General features: G+C 37.9%; 2 protein-coding genes across 2 annotated transcripts; both read right to left on the bottom strand.

The window, feature by feature from the left end:
• Nucleotides 1-1,224: 1,224 nt before the first annotated feature.
• Nucleotides 1,225-16,370, bottom strand: LOC131528664 (tumor necrosis factor receptor superfamily member 14-like). Its single transcript, XM_058757987.1, has 7 exons — nucleotides 16,257-16,370; nucleotides 15,798-15,891; nucleotides 6,830-7,020; nucleotides 5,673-5,798; nucleotides 5,407-5,559; nucleotides 4,948-5,029; nucleotides 1,225-4,813 (listed from the first exon to the last, which is right to left on the bottom strand). Exons 2-7 carry the CDS (start codon nucleotides 15,800-15,802, stop codon nucleotides 4,633-4,635), a joined length of 738 nt encoding a protein of 245 aa, XP_058613970.1. The 5' UTR covers nucleotides 15,803-15,891; nucleotides 16,257-16,370; the 3' UTR covers nucleotides 1,225-4,632.
• Nucleotides 16,371-20,671: 4,301 nt separating this feature from the next.
• On the bottom strand, nucleotides 20,672-22,459 carry LOC131528663 (gastrula zinc finger protein XlCGF49.1-like). The gene is made up of 2 exons (XM_058757986.1): nucleotides 22,345-22,459; nucleotides 20,672-21,622 (listed from the first exon to the last, which is right to left on the bottom strand). The coding sequence occupies exons 1-2, from the start codon at nucleotides 22,400-22,402 to the stop codon at nucleotides 20,856-20,858; spliced, it is 825 nt and encodes a 274-aa protein (XP_058613969.1). The 5' UTR covers nucleotides 22,403-22,459; the 3' UTR covers nucleotides 20,672-20,855.
• Between the last annotated feature and the right edge of the window lie 5,214 nt (nucleotides 22,460-27,673).

A 27,673-nucleotide genomic window follows, 5' to 3' on the forward strand; every position in this document is an offset into this window, starting at 1 on the left:
GTAATATTTCGTCTGATTACTTCAAATAACTAATTATTTTTAGTAATGGCGACGTGTTTTACAAAAACAAGAAAGAATAATTAAAGACAGCTAAAAACCTTTATTTAAAACAAAATCCGGGTTTAGAGTGTAAACACCACCACACACCTGTTGTGTCTTTAGGCTCAGTGCCAGAAAAAAAAAGGCATTGAGTGCAATGAGTCATGAGTGTTTCTGTAAAGGTGTCTCTGACTTATTGACATCGGTCTCTCGGAGCTGCTGCGGTGGAGATTCCCTATTTCAGCTCATCACAAACTGATCTTTGATTGTGTATTAAAGAGGTTTTTTTTTTTTGCATATAAATCTGATGTTTTATTCATGAATAAATGTAAATCTATATTGTACAAAGACTCTAAATCTTATCTCCATATGTTGTATGTGCCACAGACATAATACAAAAACGGTGGCAGAAGGTCACAATCTTAAACACACAAACGGCAGATGAATTAAACATCAGGACAAGAGAGAAAGAGGAAAATGGCAATCAAAGAGGATGAGAGACTAATGATCTAATGATCCAGGAGAGAAACAGAGCCTGATATGAATCAAACACAACAGCATTAAAGCGACAGATCACCCAAAAATGAAAACTGTCATCTTTACTCACCCTCATGTTCAAACCCATCTGTTTATCTTTGGAACACAAATGAAGATATTTTTAATAAAATCTGAGAGATGTCTGTCCCTCCTTTAAAAGTCTACTCGCTGAAAACTCACTAAAAATAAATTCATATGAGTCAAGTGGTTTAATCAAAGTCTTCTGAAGAGATACGATAACTTTAAGACTGACAGAATGAATTTAGGCTTCCATTCACATTTCACACATGAATCAGACACTGGTTTCATTTCTTTGTTTGCAGTATGGTGAAAGTAGAGAAAACTTATTCTTGAGTTGATCACTGGTATGTTAAATAATTTAGTTGCTTCGTTCATAAAACAAAGCATTCAAAAATACTGTCAGTGTCTTGTACTCTGATCTAAACAGATTTTGCACACAATGTAATACAATCTACCAAAACAATGGGGTCCTGTGCTCTAAATACATGCAAACCCAAAGGCTAACATGGCTGGATATGTGAATGGTGCCATCTAGAGCAAAATAATGAAATGACACAAACTCAAGAGTTTAAAAATAATGTCTCCTCATACACTCACATTCAGACAAGCAGGAATAAACCAGCTGTCATTTTTGTAACATCCGGTGGTTTATTTTTTATTACTATTATTTAATTTTTCCAAGTCAAATTGGTTAACAAAAGTCATGAATGGCTTATTTGCCAAACATTAGAATTAAAACACTGCATATACAAATCAGTACTTGTGCTATAATAGCTGAAGAGGGTTGAAATAAATTGAAGGTACTGTGATATGAAATAACAGTCATATGACTTAATTTACATTAAACACTGTCTGTCCAAGCTCAGTTCACAATTAGCTTCACCTTTTGAACTTTTGCCAAAATGTGTTTGCGGTTTCATGCAATGTGTGTCAGTGGACGATCTTCAGACAATGACAGGACAGTACAATCTCTGTTTATCAGAGCATGAAGGACATCTGGTCTTATATCGTTTCTTAACAGAACATTCATGTGTAAAGTAAATTAATGAAATGTCTAAACCAGCATCACATCAGCAACAGCCAACTGATGAAGCCAACAGCCAGAGAGAAGCGAGTTATCTGTTCTATCTTGATCCCTATATTCTGCCTTTTTTTCCCCCCTCTCAGGGACATCTCTTTTTGCAGTCATTTCCTTTCCCTACGTTCTGCTTCTTCCAACCAACAATTCACTGTATTATTATACTTAAGCAGGCTTTTTCTTACGTTTTGTCTTGCTTACTTGTTTCTGAAGAACCCCCTGTATTTTTTTTGCAATTTATTCACACTCAAAGTCCCTTCAAGTGGGAAGTTATACTTAGAAACCAAATGTGGGAGACGTCTAACACATTTGTCTCTATATTTCTTCATCATATGATCATAATTTGAACTGGTATATTCTCGTGCAGCCGATTTGCTATTGCAGGAACCCATGATTTCCCCCTCTCTTTCTCTCTCGCCGCGCGACGCTTATCTTTTAGGCTATTTGTTCGTCAACAAATCCCCTCTCATTCATGTCTGAGAGCGACCCTTCCAGTGAACTATACACATGTTATGAGGGACTCTAACCCCCACAGGGACGGAACCTCTATGTTCACTGAGCCTCCAGTAAAACACTTTTGGGTGGGTCTTGGGTAACCCAGTTACCCTTGGGACAACAGAGAGGTTTCACTGAGGAGGAGAAATCAGGAATTCCCCATGCAATTAATTTTACCCCAAAATTTAATAAAATTTGATCTGTCTCTTAAAGTAAAATTCTGCACGTGGGATCTTTTCCCTCTGCGATGTCAGTGGTGCAGGTCCGGGTCTGGGTGGTTCAGTCCCTCGTCCCGTAATGCTCTTTTCTGCGGGGTATAGGGCTGGACTCGCTTTGGAGACCAGGATCTCAGTCACCGTCCGCCGTCAGATCCAGACGAAGCACTCAAGACTTCCCACTTCTTGACACCAAATTGTTGTAGATATTTTCTCTTTAATAAAGAACACGGTCAGAGACAGAGTCTTTTGGAGATTTTATTCTCGCGAGAAGGTCAGACAATACAGCAGTGAGCCCTGTAATATGAGTGACAAAAATAAGTGAACATGGTTCTCTGCTTTTATACCCTTTTGCCCCATGTTTTCACTAGCTGTCTCCCAATATGACTATATATGGCTAAGCAAGCATGATAAACACATTTGATATGTTTCAATCCTCACGTAGCGTCTTCCCGACGTCTCCTGATATCCTGTTTTTCCCTCAGCAAGCAAGAACAAGCAGGTTATCGTGACATATTCCCGTGCAAGGCAGAGAAAGGCAGAAGCAGGCCTCATAGGCCCTGTGCTCAAACAGTTATATGATGTTATATGGTTACTTGTGGTATAAAAGAATATTGAACATATGAATATGAAATATATATCTGAGTAAATATGAATAATTTGCATATATTAAATATATGTATGCTAAATATGATAAATAGAAAATTTCTCATACAGAATATATTTTCATTGTATTATTTCAGTTATATATATATATTTTTTTTTTTATCCAACATCAAAATGTAACCTATTTTCCCTGTAGGTTTTAAGGTATTAAGTTATGAATCTGTTTTTATTATTATTATTATTTTAATAAAATTGTTTTCAATTCACGTATCTTTTGAGGCTGCTTATTTGTCACCTATGGTGTCGATTTAGTATCGATACCGAGGTATTACATTCTGGTATCGTACCGAAGACAAAATTATGGTATCGAGCCATCTCCTCCACTCAGACTTTTCACTCTCTTTCACATGAAGCATACCACGCCAAGGTGTATCAGTTTTTTTTTTTTTTTGCAGAAGTAACATCTGAACCCATCACAACCAAACTGTTAACCTCTAAGAAACAACCTCCTCCACAGTTGTCCATTATGGGAGTTAAATATAAATCAGTAAAAGAATCAGTACAATATGGATTAATAAGCCGCAGCGAGTAATGCAATAATTTCAGCTCTTTTTCAGACAAAGACTTCCACTTGTCAAGTTCTCTGGCAACCAAACGAGTAGATCTCATCCCCAGCTTCTCAGTCACTGAACTCAGGGAGGGGAGGGGAAGGGGGAAGGTAGGGGGGGGGGGAGTTCTCTGGGTTCGGGCTCTATCCCGAGCTCGGAGCCCTCCCTTTGGACAGCATGACAAATATGCTTACTAATTGCTTAATCATATTATATGTTAGTGCGAACTCGTGAAATATTAAACTGATGAGAAATATGCTGCTTTTTTTTTCTTGCGCGCATCCTGCATCGGTGACAGAATTTCATGTGAAGTGTTCACGCAATTAATTTTAGATTCCGACTTGTAAAAACCACTTACGTATTTTTCCTTTTTATGAGCTGTCTTCCGAAGCTTTCTCGCTTCTCAAGACGGCCACCGACAATCACATAAGCACAGCTCTTTAATTGCGGTCTAGTCTCTGGTCAAACGCTCTCAAACCACTGTAGCCTAATGTAATTATTAAATACGCACATCATAACGTTTCAGGCAAGTAGCCTACCATATTATGTCATAAAATATTTTAATAGGACTGAATTTGTATTTAATCTGATCACGTTTAATAAAAATACATTTTAAGTTTAATTATAAGCCTCATGTTCATGATGATTATTCAAAAAACAAACAAATTCTACAGCGAGCCAAGAACATAACATTATCAAATTCAGTCTAACGTGAGTCTTTTTTAGAGCACTCTAAAGAAAGCTCCAGTTAGGCTATAAGTGAAGCTGTCTGCAGTGTATGATGAATTAATCTCTTATTTACATCGCATGCACATTTGCACTTTGTTGTTTCGCCAAAGAGAATTCGCCAAAGTGCACTGACCAAAACTTTGGCATATGATGTTAATCTATAGTAAAATCCCCTTAAATAATAGATTTACTAAATAAATTATTGAACTAAAATCACAAAAAGCACAAATATATATATATATTATATATAACTCTGTCTTCATTCATTTGTATGCTAATCTATAAGAGTTTGGGCTGTTTAATATTAGGATTTTGTCTGAAAATCCCCAACTTCAAGCCCCGCCCCGGCCCTCAGCGCCCCCCAAACAAAATATGTTCCCACGGCTATGCGCTCTATCCAATCCCAGGCCTTCAAATGTTTACTGCACTCAGCATCAGTCGTATCGGTTCCTTCCTTGATTGTTAATTTGTCAAGAGATTCACAGCTGTTAGAGAGAGATACAGTACTCAAGTTAAACTACAAATATATCTCTTGTAAGAAAAAAATCTACTGAAGCAAATTATAAAACAACAAATTTAATTTAAGAATGTGTCAGTGTTTTAAAATATGAATACTTACTTTGTATGCAATTTGCAGAATGTGCCATCTGAATATGAACCACCAGGACAGACATCACACACTGTATCTCTGAATTCTGTTCCTATACAAACACAATTAAAAAACAGTCTCAGTACATGAGCAATAAAAGCAGTGACAGGTCTCACAGATAATTCATCATTATTCAGAATAGCATCTGACACACTAAATGAATCTTCACATAACTAACTAATAATCAGCCTAATCATAATTTAGTAGATTTTTTCAGGTGGTTTTGTCTCGTGCTGTCAGAGACACAAGCAAGCAATGTCTATCACGAGGAACCTCATCCTACTTTCCCCAGGTGCAATAAATTGTAAAGCTGCTTTGGGACAACATGCATATTTCCATAATTGAGTTATTTCATATAAATGCAAGCAGAATTATTGTTCTCAGTTTTTATGGATGTACATTAAAGCTGTTTGTCTGATAAAGACTGACCGTTTTGGTTGATGTATTGTCCAGGTGAGCAGGATGAATGTTTCATGGCCTTTTTACAGTTGGAGAGCAAGTCTACACAGTAATAACCTGGCAGAGGTTCACACACTGTATCTGATATTAATGTACACACCTGCTTTACTCTCAGACCATTACCTTTGACAAGAAAGCAAACAAACGAGTCAATTATAGAAAACCTGGGAATGACAAGTCAGCAAGAGAAAAAAACATTACAATATATCTGAAAGCATGAAACCATGACGACTCACTTGGATCACAGACAGAACAGTGCAGACATTCAGTAAATCCATTAGGAGCGTCAGTGAAGGTCATCACGGGGCATGAATCACATGTTGTGCTTGTGTACTCATCACAATGTCTATAAACTCGCTTTCCTAGACAATATAAAACAATTACCAGCACAATTATTATTCATTATTTATACATGCCATATGTACATTTTACATGTATTTGTAACTGTATAAATTGTATTTATTGTATGTCTGTATATTTCTATAAACTGAGTAGACTTTTTTTTTGTATGTTTCTTATGTTCTGTATCTTGATTTTATGTTAAGTACATTTCTAACGCCACAACAAATTCCTTGTGTTTGTGCACACTTGGCCAATAAATATTTTTCTGATTTAGAAAATAACCTTGAATAAATAATCAAAATAACACAAATAATCAGACTGTAATAACGCTGGGTACACAGATTTTCTAATTAATCGGGATCTCGTTATGAACAATCCCAATATTGGTTTTTGACCTTTTTTTTTTTTTACTTTATGCCTATTTTCAGGGATATCTGCTTCTGCTGAACAACTTTACAAGAGTTGTGAATGTTTGCAGATCAGAGTCAAAGTGAAATAAATCAAGAAATCTGCACCAATACCCAACTCTAGACTGGAGTCATGTTGTGTATAATGCAATGATGGATCAGTGATTCCAAACCATCTTCCATCCTTGAATCCACTAACCTAGACCTTGAAATCTATTTGTGGATTGTGTAACTATAATAATAATATCTGTCAAATAAGTGACAAATGTTCATTGACATTCATAAATAAAACTGTGTACTATATACATAGATTTCACGCTGTAATTCAACACCTGGCCTGCTCTAGTTGTTTCTATATACAGTATTATTTTTATGTGTAATTTCTGCCAACGGGAGAGCACCCGCTGCTTGGCATCGCCCACAGAGAAATACCAGATTGGTGGAGGTTTACTTTTAACAAGGCCCTGACCACATCAGTCCAAACATAGAAGATTATTTAATGAGCGTATTACAGTTGTTCATCAGTAATAATGAATGATACAGTTAAGCCTATAATGAAAAGTATCATATGGCCCCTTTAAGTATCTGACTTCATCTGCATCTATTGTGGGTTTGAGTGAAGAGCAGTCTTATACAGGACTTACCTGGATCACACATCGGGCAACACTCTCCATTAACTTCATATTCTCCATTAGTACAGGCTGCCACACAAAGCACAATGTTCACGTAGAACAGAGGAAGCAATTTTGGTAGATTATAGAATATACACATCTGGGAACTAAATAAATCATCTCTGGTGCGGTGGTGGCTCTTTTGCGCCTTTTGTTTCATGGAGCTGAAAAAGAGATTTGTGTTAGATGGCTTTCAGAAAAACAGACAGAAATAAATTGTGCCAGACACTTTTAAATCCATTTTACTAAAATTTATTGGTCTCAAAACTAAACACTGACTTTTTATTTTTTACATTAATGCACCAGCAGGTGACTCCTTAAAACAAGGGGAATGACAATTTACAAAATGCCTATATTTCATAACATATATGTAGGAAAGAAAGTTAAAGCATTAATTTTTTAATTAACATTTGAAGATGCTAAATAACTCCATTCACTACATTTTATCAAAAGACAAAACTACTCTAAATAAAGTTAAATTATAATCTAGTTAATTATAAGTGTGTCAGGTGCGGGTGAAGGGATGAGAGTGAGGACTCAATTGCAGGAAGAAAGGGCTTTTATTAACAATGAATATAAACAAAAACTACCCCATAGGGGAAAACAGGCTGGGAAAACAGGCTGGACAAGGCTGGACAAGGCTGGACAAGGCTGGACAAGGCTGGACAAGGCTGGACAAGGCTGGACAAGGCTGGACAAGGCTGGACAAGGCTGGACACACACAACATTCGACACCGAACTCACACAGGACTGCACACCCAAGGAGATTATAAGGGGAGCAAATGAGGAGGGTGATGAGATAACACAGGTGGGGCAAATTAACCAATAATCAGGAAACAAGGTGGGTGGTATCAAGACAAATTGACATGAGAGCACATAGAACCAAACAAGCCATGTGCTCACACAAAACAAAAACACAAGCACATGGCCAGCAAAACAAATCACTAGCCATGTGCAAAACAGGACAAGAACACGCAGCTAGTGAGGAGACTCATAAGCCACGTGTTCACATAAACATGAAACACATGAAAGCATGCAGCCAGTGAAAAAACACAAGCTGCGTGCCACACAGAACAAGACAAAACAAGAGAAAGAGCACAACACAACGAAAAAGCACGCAAACACGAACCGCGTGCCGAACAAAACACAACACACACGGACAGACCAACCTGGAGCGTGAGTGTCCGAACACCGACAGGGAAACAAGAACTGAGCCTGAACAAGACAGGAGTGCCGGGATCCGAACACCACGCTCCAACATGAAACAGAGCACGCAGACGAGAGAGCTGTGCGCTCACAAGAAAACAAGACATGAGGGGAGTGTCAGGGCTCTGTCACAAATCCACGAATAAACTAGACCGAAGTGACAGAACCCTGACAAGGTGAGAGGAACACAAAGGAAATCTATCATATAAATACCAGATGAATCATACAGCAATCTCACATGGGTTTGCAGGTAAAACTCCCATAACAGAAAAGTGGGTGAGTGAAGTACTGTAAAGGTTTGAAAAAAAGTAATTATTTAAATCACAAATAACTATAAAACATAAAATGTTCAACATTTACACTTCAAGGTGCATAATGTTTGATGCTTTAAGATCTCTTTCTTTTTTAAGGGGCCATAACTTACTTACTTATGCTCTCAATGTCAATGCAGAAATGTTAATTCATGCGTTCATGACCTCAAGGTTAGACTATTGTAATGCTTTATTGGGTGCTTGTTCTGCACGCGTAATAAACAAACTACAGTTGGTCCAAAATGCAGCAGCTAGAGTTCTTAATAGCACCAGGAAGTATGACCATATTAGCCCGGTTCTGGCAACACTGCACTGGCTCCCTATCAAACATCGGATAGATTTTAAAATCTTGTTAATTACTTATAAAGCCTTGAATGGTTTAGCTCCTCAGTACTTGAGTGAGCTCTTATTGCATTATAGTCCTCCACGCCTGCTGCCTTCTCAAAACTTCCCACAACACACAATGTACTTGATACATCATAAGAAGAATGGCATCTATGCTAATATTAGTCTGTTTCTTTCTTATTCCGAGGTCACCGTAGACACCCGATCCAGTCCGTATCCAGATCAGACGGTGGATCAGCACCTAGAGATGACCTCTACAGCCCTGAACGTCAGCGGAGATCAAGACACCTAGATGAACACCAGAGACATATCCTCAGTGAGGACCTCGTCACCTAGACAGCCATCGGGACAAGACCACGGGAACCAGATGAGTGCTCTGCACAATCTGACTTTTCTGCAGTTGGAATTGAACTGCTGGTTCATCTGGTCAGAGGAGAACTGACCCCCGACTGAGCCTGGTTTCTCCCAAGGTTTTTTTCTCCATTCTGTCACTGATGGAGTTTTGGTTCCTTGCTGCTGTCGCCTCTGGCTTGCTCAGTTGGGGACACTTAATTTCCAGCGATATCGTCTACTAAACAGCGCTGTGAGATCCAGTGAGAAGCGCTTGAATTCAGCGAAGAACACAAATGACTGGTATAAACTAGTATCAGTCAATATCAGTCAACTGATAAACTAATCCAGATAAAACAGCGCTGACAAACAGCAGAAAAACACTGTGTGCAACGATACAGTCAGAAGGCTTTTCAATCTACAAATCGCCATCGTTTACCATGGATTTACTGTAGTAACATTAACTGCACCATGGTATTGTGGCAGAAATGTGTGGTATTTATATAAAATGTATTATATTAATGTAGACGTGTATTAAATGTATTAAAGGAGTAATGGAATGTAATTACACTATATTTGTGATTAAGCTATAGGCTAGCCTTTGTGCATTTATAATAAATGTATTTAGATGTATTTATATAAATAGGCTACCTAGAAACCATATAGGTGGATTTTTACCACAGTATTGAGGTGCTATATGTGTGGTTTTAACTCTGGTTATCATGATGTAAATGTATGCTACTATGGAAGAACAATGGTTAATTTGAATAAAACTCAAACAGTCAGAAAAATAACATTTCTCCGTATAAAAAAGGAGGTTGTTGCAATTTTTTTTTACAGATGTTACTGATTTTGATAATGAACATAAATTTACATCTGCATTCTAACTCAAACTACTACTGTCAACTCAATGTCAAATGTGCATTTCTAAGAGACCAAAAATTAATATTATTATTATTGCATATATATATATATATATATATATATATTGCAATAATAATAATATTAATTTTAATATTAAAATGCGTGTATAAATATAATTTGGGGGCTCAGATTACCATATGCGTACGTAAGGGGGGCCCATGAAAAAAAGGTTGGGAACCACTGCCATGACTTATCGTGAGAGGAAAAAAAATTAGTTTTAGTCCCATAACATTGGTTAATGGAAACGTCATCATATAGCAATACTTTTTTTATCGACATTTACAAAATATCACCAAAGTTTTACGCAAATCTGTAATGGAAATGTGCCTATTGCAGCTGCAGCAGATGGCATGAACATTACAGAAACTACAGAAAATGAGCCAGATGTGAGGCTAATGCTATAGGCGGTACAGAAAAAGAGCCCAAAACTATCGTAACGTTACCTGGTAACGTTCGTAACGTTAGAACTGGAAAAACAACTTTCTCTTCTACTTTTTATTTTTATTTTTTTAATTTCAGCTAAATTAACTGATTTTAGACGACCTTTCAGATTTATTTAATTATAAAAGTCTCTATATTCCAAGGGCGTATAGAATTTAGTAAGAAGCTAGGGACATGTCCCTACCAAAATCCAGTGATTACTAAATTGTCCCAAGAAATAATTTTGTATAACAATTAAATATATGAATATGTAACCACTGTTGTTGTAATTTCGGCCGCATCTGAAATAAGACAAACCATTGATATTACCTGAGAAGTTGAAGTAAATACTAGGGATGCACCGAATGTTTGGCAACCGACATTATTCGGCCGAAAATAACAAAAAAAAAAAATCTCTTTCGGTTTTCGGCCCAAGCGAAAAGACTGAATAAATTATACCGAACAATGACATTTTTGGTGACACTATCAAATAGCAACCAGCGAGAGTGAGAGGCACACACTCTTTATAATGCAGCAAACATGTGGGCAGTGTGGAAACATTTAAACATTTAAATATTCCACACTGCCCACATCTGTGTGGAAACATCAGATCTGTCTGAGAAAGATGCAAAATCACAACAAGCACCGACAGCGAGACTGTTTAGCACTGCATCACATGTCTTTGATGAGAAGAGGAAGGGTGGATGTTGCTGGTTCCCTTTCAGTCGGTCACTCCGAGTCACGCCGGATGACCGCCGAATTGGGATCTCGCCAGAGAGACCAATCCACTTCAAGTGTAACTAAACGAGCCAATGGACATTGGCATGCGATCATTGCATCCAGCTGCCGCTGATCACAGCGTGAGTATAAGAGGCAGCGGGTGCACCGCATTAATTCATCCTTTCGCCGGAGCCGAGCGGTGAATCACTGCTGCTCTCCTATCCTGCGAGTGAGAAGAGCGGCGAGTGCGGGCGTTACAGCGCAGCAGCGGTGGTCGCGGTCTCACGGGAGAAGAGATCGATTCCCGTGGAGACAGTCACACTCGGAGTGTGTGGTGGCCAGCTCCCCTGCGTGCTTCAGCACTTAATAAAGAGCAAATTTCTCTAAAAGAGCAACACGGGTGATCACGTCTTTCCACTCCCTTCAGGGACCAGGTAGTGAACCTGCAAGCGCTGCCCCTGGAGGAAGCAGACCCAGCCCTAGCTTTGCTCTGTCCTGTACGCGCACTGCGACAGTATGTGGATAGAACTCAGAGCTTCAGGACCTCAGAACAGCTCTTTGTCTGTTACGGAGGACAGCAGAAGGGGAAGGCTGTCTCCAAGCAGAGGATGGCCCACTGGATAGTGGATGCCATCACCTTGGCCTATGAAGCACAAGGTGTGCCCTACCCGCTCAGGTTGCGTGCTCACTCCACTAGGGGTGTCGCATCGTCCTGGGCGCTGGCTCGTGGTGCCTCGCTAGCAGACATCTGTAGAGCTGCGGGTTGGGCGACTCCTAACACGTTCGCTAGGTTTTATAGCCTGCGTGTCGAACCGGTTTCCTCCTGTGTTCTCACCTCAAACGGGTAGTGGCATTGAGAGGCCCGGCTCAGAGTCGGCTTGCGGCGTTCTTTCGCCTAATTCTCCAGAGAGTTCCTTAACCAGGCAAACCCTGTCGAGTCCTCCAGCACTCCGGCGTCCGGACGTGGCGGAGCGTCCGGCGCCAGGCCTTTCAGCCAATGAATTCTTGAAATCTGATGTGAGGCTAGTGCCCATATGAGAGACCCTGCCGATCCCATATGTGTATTCCACGGTATGCTTATTAGAGCCGTGTTTCCCCTGGCAGACCACGTTCTGCAATCTCTAGTGATGCAGCCTGTGCCATCTCAGAGACTTCCATGTGCAATAGGGCCCTACGGGGTTACTTCACATGTCTAAATGCCACTTAACCCCCTCTGGGAGGAGGTGACTCCGCAGTGTGCCTCTTCCAAACGGAAGGGCATGCTTCCCAGTGTTTCCAAGTCCTACTGTCTTTCAGATTTATTTAATTATAAAAGTCTCTATATTCCAAGGGCGTATAGAATTTAGTAAGAAGCTAGGGACATGTCCCTACCAAAATCCAGTGATTACTAAATTGTCCCAAGAAATAATTTTGTATAACAATTAAATATATGAATATGTAACCACTGTTGTTGTAATTTCGGCCGCATCTGAAATAAGACAAACCATTGATATTACCTGAGAAGTTGAAGTAAATACTAGGGATGCACCGAATGTTTGGCAACCGACATTATTCGGCCGAAAATAACAAAAAAAAAAAATCTCTTTCGGTTTTCGGCCCAAGCGAAAAGACTGAATAAATTATACCGAACAATGACATTTTTGGTGACACTATCAAATAGCAACCAGCGTAGAGTGAGAGGCACACACTCTTTATAATGCAGCAAACATGTGGGCAGTGTGGAAACATTTAAACATTTAAATATTCCACACTGCCCACATCTGTGTGGAAACATCAGATCTGTCTGAGAAAGATGCAAAAATCACAACAAGCACCGACAGCGAGAGACTGTTTAGCACTGCATCACATGTCTTTGATGAGAAGAGGAAGGGTGGATGTTGCTGGTTCCCTTTCAGTCGGTCACTCCGAGTCACGTCGGATGACCGCCGAATTGGGATCTCGCCAGAGAGACCAATCCACTTCAAGTGTAACTAAACGAGCCAATGGACATTGGCATGCGATCATTGCATCCAGCTGCCGCTGATCACAGCGTGAGTATAAGAGGCAGCGGGTGCACCGACATTCATCCTTTCGCCGGAGCCGAGCGGCGGTGAATCACTGCTGCTCTCCTATCCTGCGAGTGAGAAGAGCGAGCGAGTGCGGGCGTTACAGCGCAGCAGCGGTGGTCGCGGTCTCACGGGAGAAGAGATCGATTCCCGTGGAGACAGTCACACTCGGAGTGTGTGGTGGCCAGCTCCCCTGCGTGCTTCAGCACTTAATAAAGAGCAAATTTCTCTAAAAGAGCAACACGGGTGATCACGTCTTTCCACTCCTTCAGGGACCAGGTAGTGAACCTGCAAGCGCTGCCCCTGGAGGAAGCAGACCCAGCCCTAGTTTTGCTCTGTCCTGTACGCCAAGACTGCGACAGTATGTGGATAGAACTCAGAGCTTCAGGACCTCAGAACAGCTCTTTGTCTGTTACGGAGGACAGCAGAAGGAAGGCTGTCTCCAAGCAGAGGATGGCCCACTGGATAGTGGATGCCATCACCTTGGCCTATGAAGCACAAGGTGTGCCCTACCCGCTCAGGTTGCGTGCTCACTCCACTAGGGGTGTCGCATCGTCCTGGGCGCTGGCTCGTGGTGCCTCGCTAGCAGACATCTGTAGAGCTGCGGGTTGGGCGACTCCTAACACGTTCGCTAGGTTTTAGAGCCTGCGTGTCGAACCGGTTTCCTCCTGTGTTCTCACCTCAAACGGGTAGTGGCATTGAGAGGCCCGGCTCAGAGTCGGCTTGCGGCGTTCTTTCGCCTAATTCTCCAGAGAGTTCCTTAACCAGGCAAACCCTGTCGAGTCCTCCAGCACTCCGGCGTCCGGACGTGGCGGAGCGTCCGGCGCCAGGCCTTTCAGCCAATGAATTCTTGAAATCTGATGTGAGGCTAGTGCCCATATGAGAGACCCTGCCGGGATCCCATATGTGTATTCCACGGTATGCTTATTAGAGCCGTGTTTCCCCTGGCAGACCACGTTCTGCAATCTCTAGTGATGCAGCCTGTGCCATCTCAGAGACTTCCATGTGCAATAGGGCCCTCACGGGTTACTTCACATGTCTAAATGCCACTTAACCCCTCTGGGAGGAGGTGACTCGCAGTGTGCCTCTTCCAAACGGAAGGGCATGCTTCCCAGTGTTTCCAAGTCCTACTGTCTGGGTTGTCCAAGGAACAACAGTAGTTGACCTTCTCTGTGTAGAGCCCGGTCCTATCGTCTGCCTTATAGGAAGGATCAAGAGGTCTACACAGGGCACTGGAAGGGGCAGCTCCTGTGGCGTTTTGGTAGGGATCCCAATTCGTCGGTCATCCGGCGTGACTCGAGTGACCGACTGAAAGGGAACGCCTCGGTTACGTATGTAACCCTCGTTCCCTGAAGAAGGGAACGGAGACGTCACGTCCCGTCGCCACAGTTTGCTGTACCACCGCTGAGCGGCCGGGTCACCGGCTCGGCTCCTCAGCGAAAGCATGAATTAATGCGGTGCACCCGCTGCCTCTTATACTCACGCTGTGATCAGCGGCAGCTGGATGCAATGATCGCATGCCAATGTCCATTGGCTCATTTAGTTACACTCGAAGTGGATTGGTCTCTCTGGCGAGATCCCAATTCGTCGGTCATCCGACGTGACGTCTCCGTTCCCTTCTTCAGGGAACGAGGGTTACATACGTAACCGAGACGTTTCTGTATGATGATTGAAATCACGAAATGGCCTTAAACAATTAGTAAATAAACTGCAGAATGTTATGTTTTATAATACACGCACAGATTGCATGTGTTCAAACAGAACTGCTCATTAGCCAGGATTCAAAGTCCAAAGCGCGAGGAAAATCTGCACTGAAACTGGTCAGTCGCTCAGTAACATTTTTATGAATTTTTACAAGGCAAGGATGTGACTGTAATAGTTGCAACAAACATCTTCCCAAATTCGTAATGATAATAATTTATAAATCTGCTATTGTCAATTGTGCGAATTTACGTCAAAATAAAAGCTGAGAAAAAGCAAGAACTCCAACATTTATAAATGTTAGTATTGCAATTTTACTGTTGTTCTGTAAAATAAAATAAAAAAGACAATAATCATGATAATAATAATTACAACAGCTTTATTAATATATAGTGTTCAAATTGGGATCTGTAATATTTTCTAATGTTTTAAAAGAACTCTCTTCTGTGTTTGCTCTGAGATGTGTGGCGCTCAGCTGTGAATTTGTTGGAAGTGTTGGACTAAACAGAGCAAAATGAGACAATAGTGTTCCACAAATGAAAGTCACTTAATATTAACTTGTTTAACTATTGTATAAAATCAAAATCACATTTGCAAACTTCCTTATAATCATTAAATTACTGTCACTCATCTTAGTTAATCGCGATCTCACAAACTTCAGTTAAAATCAATGAAGCTCTCTACACTGTACAATAAATCTCTTACCCCATCTCACTTTAATGTGTAATTTCAAAATAAAACAATGTTTTACACTAATCATCTAAATCAATTAACAGATCATTATCCAAAGACAAAAATACACCATCATCTCAAAATTGGTCTAACAGAATAAATTTCAGAAAATTTGATGTTCAGATGAAATGTCAAGAATAATTAGAGCGTAACCATTCATTATATGTGATGAAGTCTTGTGAAATCTGTGGTCAATTAACATTTTACCTCATCTTCTCCTGCTGCTGGGAACTGATCTGCTAAATTCAGGTTCGGTTAAACTGTTTGGTGTTAATGGTGTTAACCACTTCAGCACTAACTTCTGAAATAAACAATAAAACAGAAGTAAATAAACTAAATGTCTACATACTGTTACAGTAAAAGTCGCATTTCAAATTAAACAATATCAACAACTTTCTTAAAGGGCGGTTAGCAGACTAATACTTACTGGATGTAAACAGAATATAAAGGGACATATAAACAACTTAAGGTACATTATACAACGTCCTCATTATGAAATTAAAGTATAATAAATGTAGGATATATTACAGAATCATAAGGAGCGATGCTAGCAACACTTCCACATGCGCTTCACGGGATGAACTGATAATCATAAAGAATGATATTACAGCAGTAGTTTCAGCAGTATTCATTACCATCCAGTAATAAGTCAAGAATTAAACTTACTTTGTCAGTAACTTGTCCTGCGACTAACGTTAGTGTTAGCTCAACACAGAAGCTTGTAACCACAAAAAAAAAGAAAAAATGCATGTGTCGCCTCGCCCCATACTCTGATTGGTTCGATCGTCTTTCATAATCATAGGCATACATGATAGGAAATGTGTGCATAGTTGGTGTAGGATGGACTATGTTCTTTAAATACCTAAAAACACTGTGCAGTTTTAACCTTCACACAGTTGTTTATTGTAAACTTGACTCACTATGTCTGTTTTACTGAATCACGAGATGTTAGCAGTAAACACATTATTAATAAAGCATTATATTCACAGACAAGCGGATACGAGCCCAGAATACAAACGCAATTCGTTTAATTATGCGTTAACCATACTTTACTATATTATGGTTCAAAAACACTATAGTAGGCCCCTATCGCCCTTTACTTTACCACCGACACGGTTTTTGTTGCAGGTTCCATTCTCGAACTGTTCAACACATTTCTCGATGAACAAATGTACAAATCTCTTGTAATGAGATGCTTTAGTAAAACATGTTTTCACAGAAACTATAGTTTTCCACCAAAATAAAAGATCAACTGCAGCTCAAGCAGACATCAGTGTCATCTTTCAAGAGCTCGCCATAACACTGACACTGACACACAGCAATCACAATCCTCACAGCCCCATAACACTAGTGCCAAATTCATACTACAGGATTTTAAGCCCGATTTCAAAGTTAACGAGCTCGTTGACAGGTCGGGCTGTGGTTGGGTGCAAATATGTGGGTGATCAGTCCTCGCCAGTCTTTATGTGTGAACTATAGTTTTTTCTTCACCGGTAACCAGTGTTGGGCACGTTACTTTAAAAAAGTAATTAGTTATAGTTACTAGTTATTTCTCACAAATAGTAACTGAGTTAGTAACTGAGTTACATCATTATAAAAGTAACTAATTACCAGGGAAAGTAAAAAAAAAATAAAAAAAAGTTCAAATGTGTCAAATAACTTGGGTGCCCCCAATATTAAATGAATGAAATAGACACTAAATATAATAAATTATTATTATAAAACATTACACTAATCTATTTTAATATTTCTGTGGGACAATGTGAGAGACACCTATCAAATTCAATACATTATTGTAAATATTATCAACCAATTATATATATAAAGCTTATATTTGTAAAATGGAACAGTTTTTTTTTTTTTTTTTTTAATATCTGACACTTAGCATCAGTCAGTCAAGCATTATAATCTGATATTATGATAATTTAGTATTATACGATGATAGAACTTTAGTAATTAGAATAAAATTATTAGATAAAAGCTGAAGAATTCCAAAGGAACTCCGTTATTTTGACAGGAAAAAAAGGAAAATTCAAACAAAAAATATTGTTTACATGTAGCGCATCAATTCTGCATGTTATTAAAGACTATCTCACTTTGTATATTTTTTAGCGCGTGACAGACAAAGTGACGGCGAGATGTGCACCTTCACACTAGAGTTTACGGCACGTCAAATACAGCTACACCGTGCATCCATTCAGATAAACTGAAAAATAAAATGCTAATAATATTATAATAAATTATAGTAACGCCGCATTTTATTGTCAGTAATGGTAACGGTGTTGTAACGGGGGAAACAGTAATTTGATTACTTGTTACTGAACAAAATAACGCCGCTAGTAACGCCGTTTATTTATAACACCGTTATTCCCACCTCGGGCTAACTCTAAACTCATCTGCTTGGTTATTGCATTCACAAGATCAAAAAATACATGCGATTGGTTTTAATGTCCATACACTGGAGAAAGAAAGATAATCTTGCATGCCACGTGAGCAGATCTGTAACTGTGCCACACGACTGTTCATTTATTTTCACATTTTCCTTTGATAGTGACAGTCGTAATAGATTTATTTGAGTGTGTAGGGGGCATTTTTACCCCCTGGTCTTGAATATGAATTTTTGTCTATTTTAGAGGGAGCAGGGCAACTGTCTCATAATGTAGCAATTTAATCAGTACGCTAACAGCTTTGTTATAATTGGGGAAATTGTTGGTAGACATCAAGGACAGAACTTAAACTAAACTTTCTGCTCATGATGATTATTGTTTTTAGTAGATGTTTATTTTAAGAAAAATATGGTCCAGATTTCAGGAGGAAAGCCCTGAACAGAAACAGTATTTTTTTTCTGTTACATGTCCTCGCATATATGCAAATGTAAAAATAATAATTGCTTGATAAAACATCTGATCTTACCTTTTAATAATTATATCTAACAGGGCTCAACTGATGATTTTCTTTCTTTATATATGGGCCATTCTACAGAAATGGAGCAAACTGTTGTCCCACAACCAAAAGAAAACACATTTAAAAAGCATGTAAGTATTCAAATCTTAGATGTTTATTAAGATCCTTCTTTTATCTATTGAAACCCATAATAATATTTTAAATATTAGTAAGTTTAGTATATATATATATGTGTGTGTGTGTGTGTGTGTGTGTGTGTGTGTGTGTGTGTGTGTGACCCTGCAGTTATAAATCGCTGGGGTATATTTGTAGCAATAGCCAAAAATACATTGTATGGGTCAAAATTATCCTTTTTTTTTAATGCCAAAAATCATTAGGATGTTAAATAAAAATCATGTTCCATGAAGATATTTTGCAAATTTAGTAATTAGTAATATGCATTGCTAAGAACTTCATTTGGACAACTTTAAAGGCGATTTTCTCAATATTTAGATTTTTTTTGCACCCTCAGATTCCAGATTTTCAAATAGTTGTATCTCAACCAAATATTGTCCGATCCTAACAAACCATACATCAATGGAAATATTATTTATTTAGATTTCAGACAATGTACAAATCTCAATTTAAAAAAATTGACACTTATGACTGGTTTTGTGGTCCAGGGTTACATATATATATATAATAATTTATTGGGTACTGTCCCAAAATCCTAACCCATGAATTTCAACTTATGAAAATGATATTGAAATAATTTTTGTATTTTTTCCATTGTTGTTTTTAAAATAATCTTAGATTTTTAAAATAATCGTTCAAAAAATATTTATTTTATATTGTCTTTGTAAATTATGAAACTTTATGTAGCAAAATGTAACAAAATGTGCCCCACATTTTTCATGTCACTACCGAAACAGTGTATGTTTTAGTCCATTGTCTGAGTCTGATTTTAACTAAACCCATACATTTATGATCAGGAAATATTCTTGTGTCCCTCTCTCATAGCTCACAAGGTGTGAGTAGATAGGTCTCATCATTTTAAGGTAAATGTGTTCAAAAGTTAAAAAAAATCTGTGTGCAACTTTAAGGACCGTCACTACCGAACACCTTTTTTTCTGCAATTAAGCACACTTTTTTGGGAGTTATTCCATAACATTTAGTGTTTACATGTGTACCACTGTACAGAACTGTGCTAGCTAACCATGTGCTGATTAGCATCTTTGAGCTAGGTTCAAAAGTATCTAAAACTGTCACTACCGAAACATTTGGTGGAGTTTCACTACCGAAGAATCACGACCGAAACATGTCATCATTGTTTTGATAGTGACAAAAGGGAAAACATAATCCTCAAATTTGAAGGAAATAAACACAATATTAGTACAAGTTTTTTTATTATTTCAGTATGTTTTCGTAGTGTTTTAGTTTGTGAGTTAAAGTTCTGTAATGTAATGGGGTCGCTACCAAAGCATATCTGTCACTATTGAAAATGTGTAGTCACTACAGAAACATGGGATATTTTGTCAAAAATGAAGTATATTGAATTATCAACTGAGATGTTATGGTAGTTTTTGGTTCAGTGTATATTCAAACTAATGAATCCTTAATTTTGAAATCAGTATAAACAACTTTTTGCCTTTTACAAAGAAAAATTGTATTCAAAATACAACAAATTTCATAAATTACATTTGAAATATTATTAAAAATGTAATTGTTATTGATTTTCCTCTGAATTTTTTAAATAAAATAGCAAAAATATATATTTACAATGTAGATGTAAGCAAAATATTAATAGGACAATATAACACTTCTAATTAAATTATTATTACTGTGTTTCGGCAGTGATTGACAAATTTGGGGAGAGGACAAATATTCCAAAACTTTCTGAAAATACAATATGATAATTAACTGCACAATTACTAGAAATGTGTAACTTGGATAATATACAATATGCATACAAAGAGTTTTTTCAAGACGTTTTCAGCTCTGGCTTTGGACCAATTCTGTGGAATGGCCCATAAATAATTTATTTTAGTCCAGACCTCTGCTGGGAAGAGACCAGACCTCCTGGTACTTTAATTGAATACCCCAGACTTGTGTCATGAAGAAAGACTTTATTTGTATGGTTTTGTAATATCTGTGTCACATATTTCCTTATGTGCCATGGTAGATCAGGTAGATCTCTTATCGTAGAATTGCATTACAGAACAACTGTTTTGTACATTGTAGTGGATTAAAACATAAGTAACAGGCTGGATGTCATTAACCTTACAAAGCATATCATAGAAGATCATATATTTTGTCTAGAGCTTTGTGATTAGGATGAGTTCAATTCATGAGGATTTTTAATGAGATATTTTTAGCAAGCCATTAAATCACTCGAGACTTGACTCTGACTCCAGCGATAAAGACTGGTTCCTCCACTGCATGGATCTTCATGTGTATCTTCAGGTGACTTTTAAAAGAGAAACTCTTTCCACACTGATCACATGTCTGCGGCTTCTCTCTGCTGTGGACCTTCTCATGTGATTTCAGATGTCCTGACCGACTGAATGTCTTGTCACAGTGTGAACACTTGTAAGGTTTCTCTCCAGTGTGGATCCTCTGGTGCAGTTTTAAAGAGCTCGCTGTAATAAAAGTCTTGTTACACTCAAAGCACAAGTACTCTCTCACACCAGTGTGAATTTTCTGATGTACATGTAAATTCTGCAGCCGTGAAAAACTCTTTCCACATTCAGAACAGGAATGTGGCTTCTCCTTCGTATGAACTGCCATGTGTTCTTTAAGGGTTTCTTGTTTTGTGAAACTCTTCCCGCACTGATCACACGTGTGTGGCTTCTCTCCGTTGTGAACTCTCATGTGATGTTTAAGGTTTTCTGATCGCGTGAAGCTGTTTCCACATTGGTCACACGTGAACGGCTTCTCTCCGGTGTGAACTCTCATGTGACGCTCAAGACTTTGTTTGTATGTGAAACTCTTTCCACACTGAGTGCAGGTGATAGATTTCTTGGCTTTTCTTTTCTTTAAAAATGTATTTTTAGTGTTTGAGAGACTCAAAGGTTTTTCTCCAGGTTTGACATGATGTTTCTCCTCCACTTCACTCAGTTCTTCACTCTCCTCGCTCTCTTCCATCAGCTCTGAAATAAAAAAATGAATAAATAAATAAATCACTTCAAATAAACTAATATTCAAAGAGTAAAATATAAAAGTGATTATTGATGTAATAGCAGAAACAAGACAGCTGCTTTAAACATTATAATATTTTTGGTGTGTTTTTATGAATTAATTGCATGAATGAAGTACATTGACATTCCAGTTATTGTTTTCAAAACATTTTAGGCACAAATTCAATTTTGTTGTAGTGAGTACTATCAATCATCTAATGTTAAGTTAAAGGGACCAAACAGATCTTGCCCCATTTATTTCCATAGTAGGAAAAATAATATGAAAAAGAAATACTATGGTAGTCAATGGGGGGCCATATCTGTTTGATTACTGACATTCTTCCAAATATCTTCCTTTGAGTTCAGCAGAACAAAGAAATGTATACAGGTTTGGAGCAACCTGAGGGTGAGTAAATGATGACAGAATTTTAATTTTTGGGTGAACTATCCCTTTAATTTATTCCTTCAACCCTGTCAGACAGTCTGGAAAGCCCATTTACTTCATACAATTAGCTGTTTATTGCTTATTGCTTAAAAACATATAACAAAAACACAATGTTATATCCAACATACTGAATATCTGTTGAAAACTCTACCCATTTCATAATTTAACTCTTTATCTAAATGTGATGAAGTGCTTGAATCTTTCTAACATGAATGTTCTTCAGCATCGTGAATGAAGAATAAACACCAACCTGTTTGTTGTTCAGTATCTTCAGTGTGTTTGATTCTGCAGGGCTCTGGATCTCTCATCTTCTCTCTGTCCTCTTTAATAAAATCAGATTTCAGCTCTTCCTGATGCTCTGACGCTCGTCTTCACTTCTGAACTGATGGGAATCTTCCAGCATTTATTGCTGAACTGCAGTGGGAGGAGCTTCACTGATGTTGAGTTCCAGTGTGGGAGGAGTTTCACCGATGATGAATTTCAGAGTGGGAGGAGCTGATCTGCCAAAATCAAAAATCTATCACTTACTGAGTTTGTTTTTATAGGGTCAAAGACCAGATGTCAAATTTTAGTGTCTGCAACAAATGAAATTGACCAAAGTTATATATACACTCAAATTTGTGTATAGTTATTCTGTAGTCATTAGTTATATTACATTTACATACATTTTACATTTATATTTAAATTACATTACTAGTTATTCTGACCTGTACTTAATAAAATACTGTATATAAAAGAATACCATACTTAATTTTATTAGGTTACTTAAACTGATTAAGTTTTTCTTGTTGACAAATGGGTAAAAGCTAGTGTTTTGAAGGATAGTATCAAAGTATAGAGATTTAAATGGACAATTAATGAGTATTTTTGGGCTGCACTATGATCCTTAAACACAGTGTTTGAACATGTCATCAAATCATTCTTCTTCTAAATATGCCTGAAAAGTTTTTATTTATCTATTTTTTTTTTATTTGCTATATAAACCCATTTTTGTCTTTGACTCGTATACTAATTAACCAACGTAAAAATGTATATCTGTGTATCATAAAGCAATGATGCTATTCCACAATATTTTATGTCGAATTCTAACATTATTCTGTTTCTGCATTAAAATTATGGTAGATATTTATAAAAGTAGTAACAAACTGTGAGGAAATCATTGGGAAGCATAAAGGCATATTTGTAAGCAACAAAAACCTTCAGTCTGTTTACACCAATAACTTTAGCTTGAAGTGGCAATTTACAGGAGATCTGAAGACATCAGCATAATAAATGAGGTGAGAACAGGAGCTATTGTCATGAAATAAAGAGTGTTTTCAGCAGCTGTTAATATTGATGACCTCAACACTCATTCAACAAGACATTCAGGATCATCAGCAGATCATCTCACTTTATTCTGAGTGTTTGCTCTTAGAAACAGATTATTTGAGTCGGGATATATGCTAAAAGTGTTCTACTGAAAGATAACACTGTTATAAGTAACACAATATGACATAAACAATACAAAAATAAACACTAACTCATCTTCATTAACCACTCCAGCTAAATAACTACAGCAGCATCTCCATATGAATCTAGCCTATAGTTTGATTTTCTAAGTGCATTAACTGCAATAAAGTAATTATAACTTAAATGTTAGTTTTGTGTGCAGAAACTGACAACAATCATAAAGCTAACAGCAATACAAAGAACCTAAGCACTAATATTTCCAGCATCAAACTATATTTGATGGGTATTTACCTATATTAACATTTACGTACATATTAAATGTCTCGCATAGCTCATTATCAGCTCAATGTGACGTATTATCAGTATCTGTTCCAGTATATTTTTACCATGTAAAGTAACTAACAAAATTGATCCAAAGATGTCAGAGGAGTTGAAATAATTGGCAGCTCAACACTTGAGATGGACTCCGATCAGTTCCCTCACAGATCTCAAGCGTTTGTCCTCACATGCTCGCTGCTGCTGCGAGTGTACTTCACTTTCTATGTTCTGCTGTGTCTTGCATGTGAGCCTTTCAAAGTATATCCCTGTGCTGTGAGCACGGAAAGTGTGTGCACACTATATAATGGACTTTTGTTTTCAAGCGCTCAATTCACTCGTGAATATTAGTAATCCGCGAGGTCACAAAACCTGGGTGTGTGCGGACATCCTCTGCGGTGTATTGTCATATGCACTTATGGTGCAAGTGCACATTAACTCCACTTGGGGCTGTCTTGGTCTTATTATGGTGGTTGCCAAAGGTGACGATTAAGTGAGTTCACTCATGTGCTGATGGGGGCATGAGCCGTTTGTGTTCAGCAATAAATGTGTGGTACACCCCCACACTTGTAAAGATCGGGGCTTAAAGATAATCCCAAGCTACCCAATGGTATGCATGACTTTGTGGTGGCGTTTAGGTGCATTTAGCTTGAAAATTCAATATATCAGACGTGACTTGAACGCTCCCCCACCTCCATTAGTCCTGTCAGGAAATACAGATAAAAATATCAAAAAGATACCAAAAGATAAAAATAGCCATTCTACTTCATGCATTAGGAGAGCAAGCCTTGATCAGGGTGGTTTGAATGTTGTGGATTTTACAACTTTGAATAGCAATTTAAATTGGTTAATAGTTCCTCTATGTGGAATATTTTTCCATTTATTTAATCAATTTGGGGGTATTATCTTTTTCTTAGAGGTATATACACGTGCGTGCCAAGAGCTCCTGAAAAACCACAACAAAGTGTGTTTGTGCACACCTGGTGAATAAAGCTCAGACTGATTCTGAAGAGCCATCTTATGCTCAGAAGCCTCGTGTGTGGGTTACACAGATAGATTATTTGGTGGCGGATCAGAAAAGACACAACATTGTGAGAGTTTGTGTGTGCTTTGAGTGCTTCAATTTTATTTATTTATTTCTTAAATGTGAATTTTTTACACTATTTTGTTTGTTGTTTTATAAATGTTTTGCCATTTTATACAGTACTTGGCCTACTTTTGATTATCTACCGCTTCTCTCGCCTCACGGTGATGACGCGCTCCCTTCGTTCTCATAGACTGTAAAAAAAAGACTTCACTCACTTCCATTGAAGAAAAGTGAAGCCGCCATCGTCCCAATAGAGTCGATCGCAAGCACACGCCAGTTTTTTTTTTTAATTAGCCTGACTGCTCCAATTATTGTCTGCTAATTGCCATATAAGAAGCTTGTGTTGAAATAAGGTAAATACAACTCCAATCTCTTCCTGAAGATCCCGAAAAAGTCCATTTGCGCCTCAGTTCACTCAGAGAAGCAGTCAGTTTCAGCTGTCAGTCATAATGTCACACTCCTCTTTTTATAGCATCACATAACCCAAACTTATTTAAAAAACGAACACCTGAACTTACATAGGCGTGATAAAATCTACATCAAATGACAGAAACCATGTTTGAAAACAACATATTTGAATTTAATTATTTAGTTTGTCTCACATCCCTTTAGATTACATGGAGAGGGCGGGGTTTATCACCTATACTGGGACCAGCCAGCTGGGGGCTATCGAGATCCGATGGCTTCACTTGAGAACTAGTGCGGCACACTTGTTCGTTCTGTGTCGAGTCTGCTGAGGTAAACAGCTCACGCTACATCCCTTAACTGTAAAATTCTGTTTAAAGCAACATTTTACAGGGTCACTTCTGACAGGTTCTCATGAGATAATCATGCAAAATGTTTACACAATACAAATGTACTGAGGGATAAGTGCTTAATAACATCTTAAGCTGTTCAAAGATCTTATAATATAAACAGAACTATGTATTTCACAATCACGTATAATGAAAGCGATTATATCTACATGTACAGATCAACAGTAATCAAACTTTACTTACCGGCAGTGCCTCGCTAAGTGCTGTTAATATGATGGAATGACACAACAAACTAAACATGCGCTACCATGTGCTGCGCACACTATTCTTCTGAATGCGGAAACCGAATAAAATAAATACAAAATGACCAGTAGGGGAAGCAAAATGCTAAAACAGGCAGAGTCAGAACAGGCTTTCAGCACATATTCTGGCTCAAACAATCTGTTTCTAACAGCAGACACTCAGATTAAAGTGAGATGATCTGCTGATGATCCTGAATGGCTTGTTTAATTGGTATTGATAGTCTATAGCTCATCAGTGTCAGAAGAGCTGAAAAGACTCTTTATTTCATGTCAATAGATCCTGTTTTCACCTCACTCATTATGCTGATGTCTTCAGATCAGTAAATTGCCACATTAAGCTCATTTCATTGGTGTCAACAGACTTAAGCACAATCAACTCTTGGGTTAGGGACTAACTTTTTAACTTTCAGAGATCTCACTTTCTAAACAATAGCTTTATTATCTTTCAAATTCTAAAAAAGGTACATCAAAATGGTACATATAAAGTGCACCACATGCGAAGCATGCAATGACTGGCAACTTTAACCATTGAAAGGATACTACGACAAAGATATTCCTTTCAATATTCAAACTGATGTTTTAATGAATCGACCCTGCCTGTTATGACCACGTCTCTTCTCAATAAAAGCTTGCATATGGATCTCACGTCTCGTCAGTCCCGTAACATAAGCATTTTATTTATATATATGCCGGACCTGGGCCCAGGTAACTTTTGAGGTCTGGTACAAATTATGACATACAAAAATACATAGGCTACAGGCTCATATGGATTACTCATTAAAAGATCGCGATCTCGATTCAAACACACTCAATCTTATTGCTATGTCGATGAGACCATGTCTGTTAAACCATTGAAATCACAGTCACATCTGAATATTTAAACCTGCTCCAGAGAGAGCAGCGCTATAAACTTTAAGTTTGAAACAGCTTTACAAAGAGTACACAGTAGGCTACATTTCTGTGTTGCAAACATTAAATAATAATGAAAGTATTAGGATAAAAGTTTAGATATGATAGATATGACTGAATTCATGACAAACGCAACAAACTTAATAATGCATTTTTGTCACATAGAAAAGCACTTGAAAAGCATTGATTTTGAGCTAGACGGCTGGAAAGTTACTGCTAATAAATTCGGTGATCATTTCCTCACCTTCATGTTGTTCCAAACCTGTGTGACTTACTTTCTTCTGTTGTACACAAAAGAAGATTTTGTAGAATGTTACCAAACCATTTACTTTCTACTGTATGGACAAAAATTTCTTGAATTTCTCAAGTTATGTTCCACAGAAGAAAGAAATTCATACAGGTTTGGAATAACATGATGTTGAGTAAATGACGACAATTTTCATTTTTGGGTGAATCTCCCTTTAAGAACTTTATTTTTTTGTAAATAATAAACACCTAATTTATATAAGACAATGATATTTATCTTTAATCAGGCCCTTATTAACATTTTACTTCAATTAAAATTCATTAGAACTAGACATCTAAAAAGAAAGAAGTCCTTGTTTATAATCCAGAGTTTAGCTGACTAGTATTAGTAGGATGGTGGTCACAAGTAGTAAAACCATGGTCCTCATTACCATGGTTATATGGTTTTTGAAATAAGTAATAAGTAATAATAAACTATAAAATTTGTAGTTCAAAAAAACTAAACATGAAGAAACT

This window comes from Onychostoma macrolepis, chromosome 21 (genome assembly GCF_012432095.1).
Source record: "Onychostoma macrolepis isolate SWU-2019 chromosome 21, ASM1243209v1, whole genome shotgun sequence".
NCBI classification, from domain to species: Eukaryota; Metazoa; Chordata; class Actinopteri; order Cypriniformes; family Cyprinidae; genus Onychostoma; species Onychostoma macrolepis.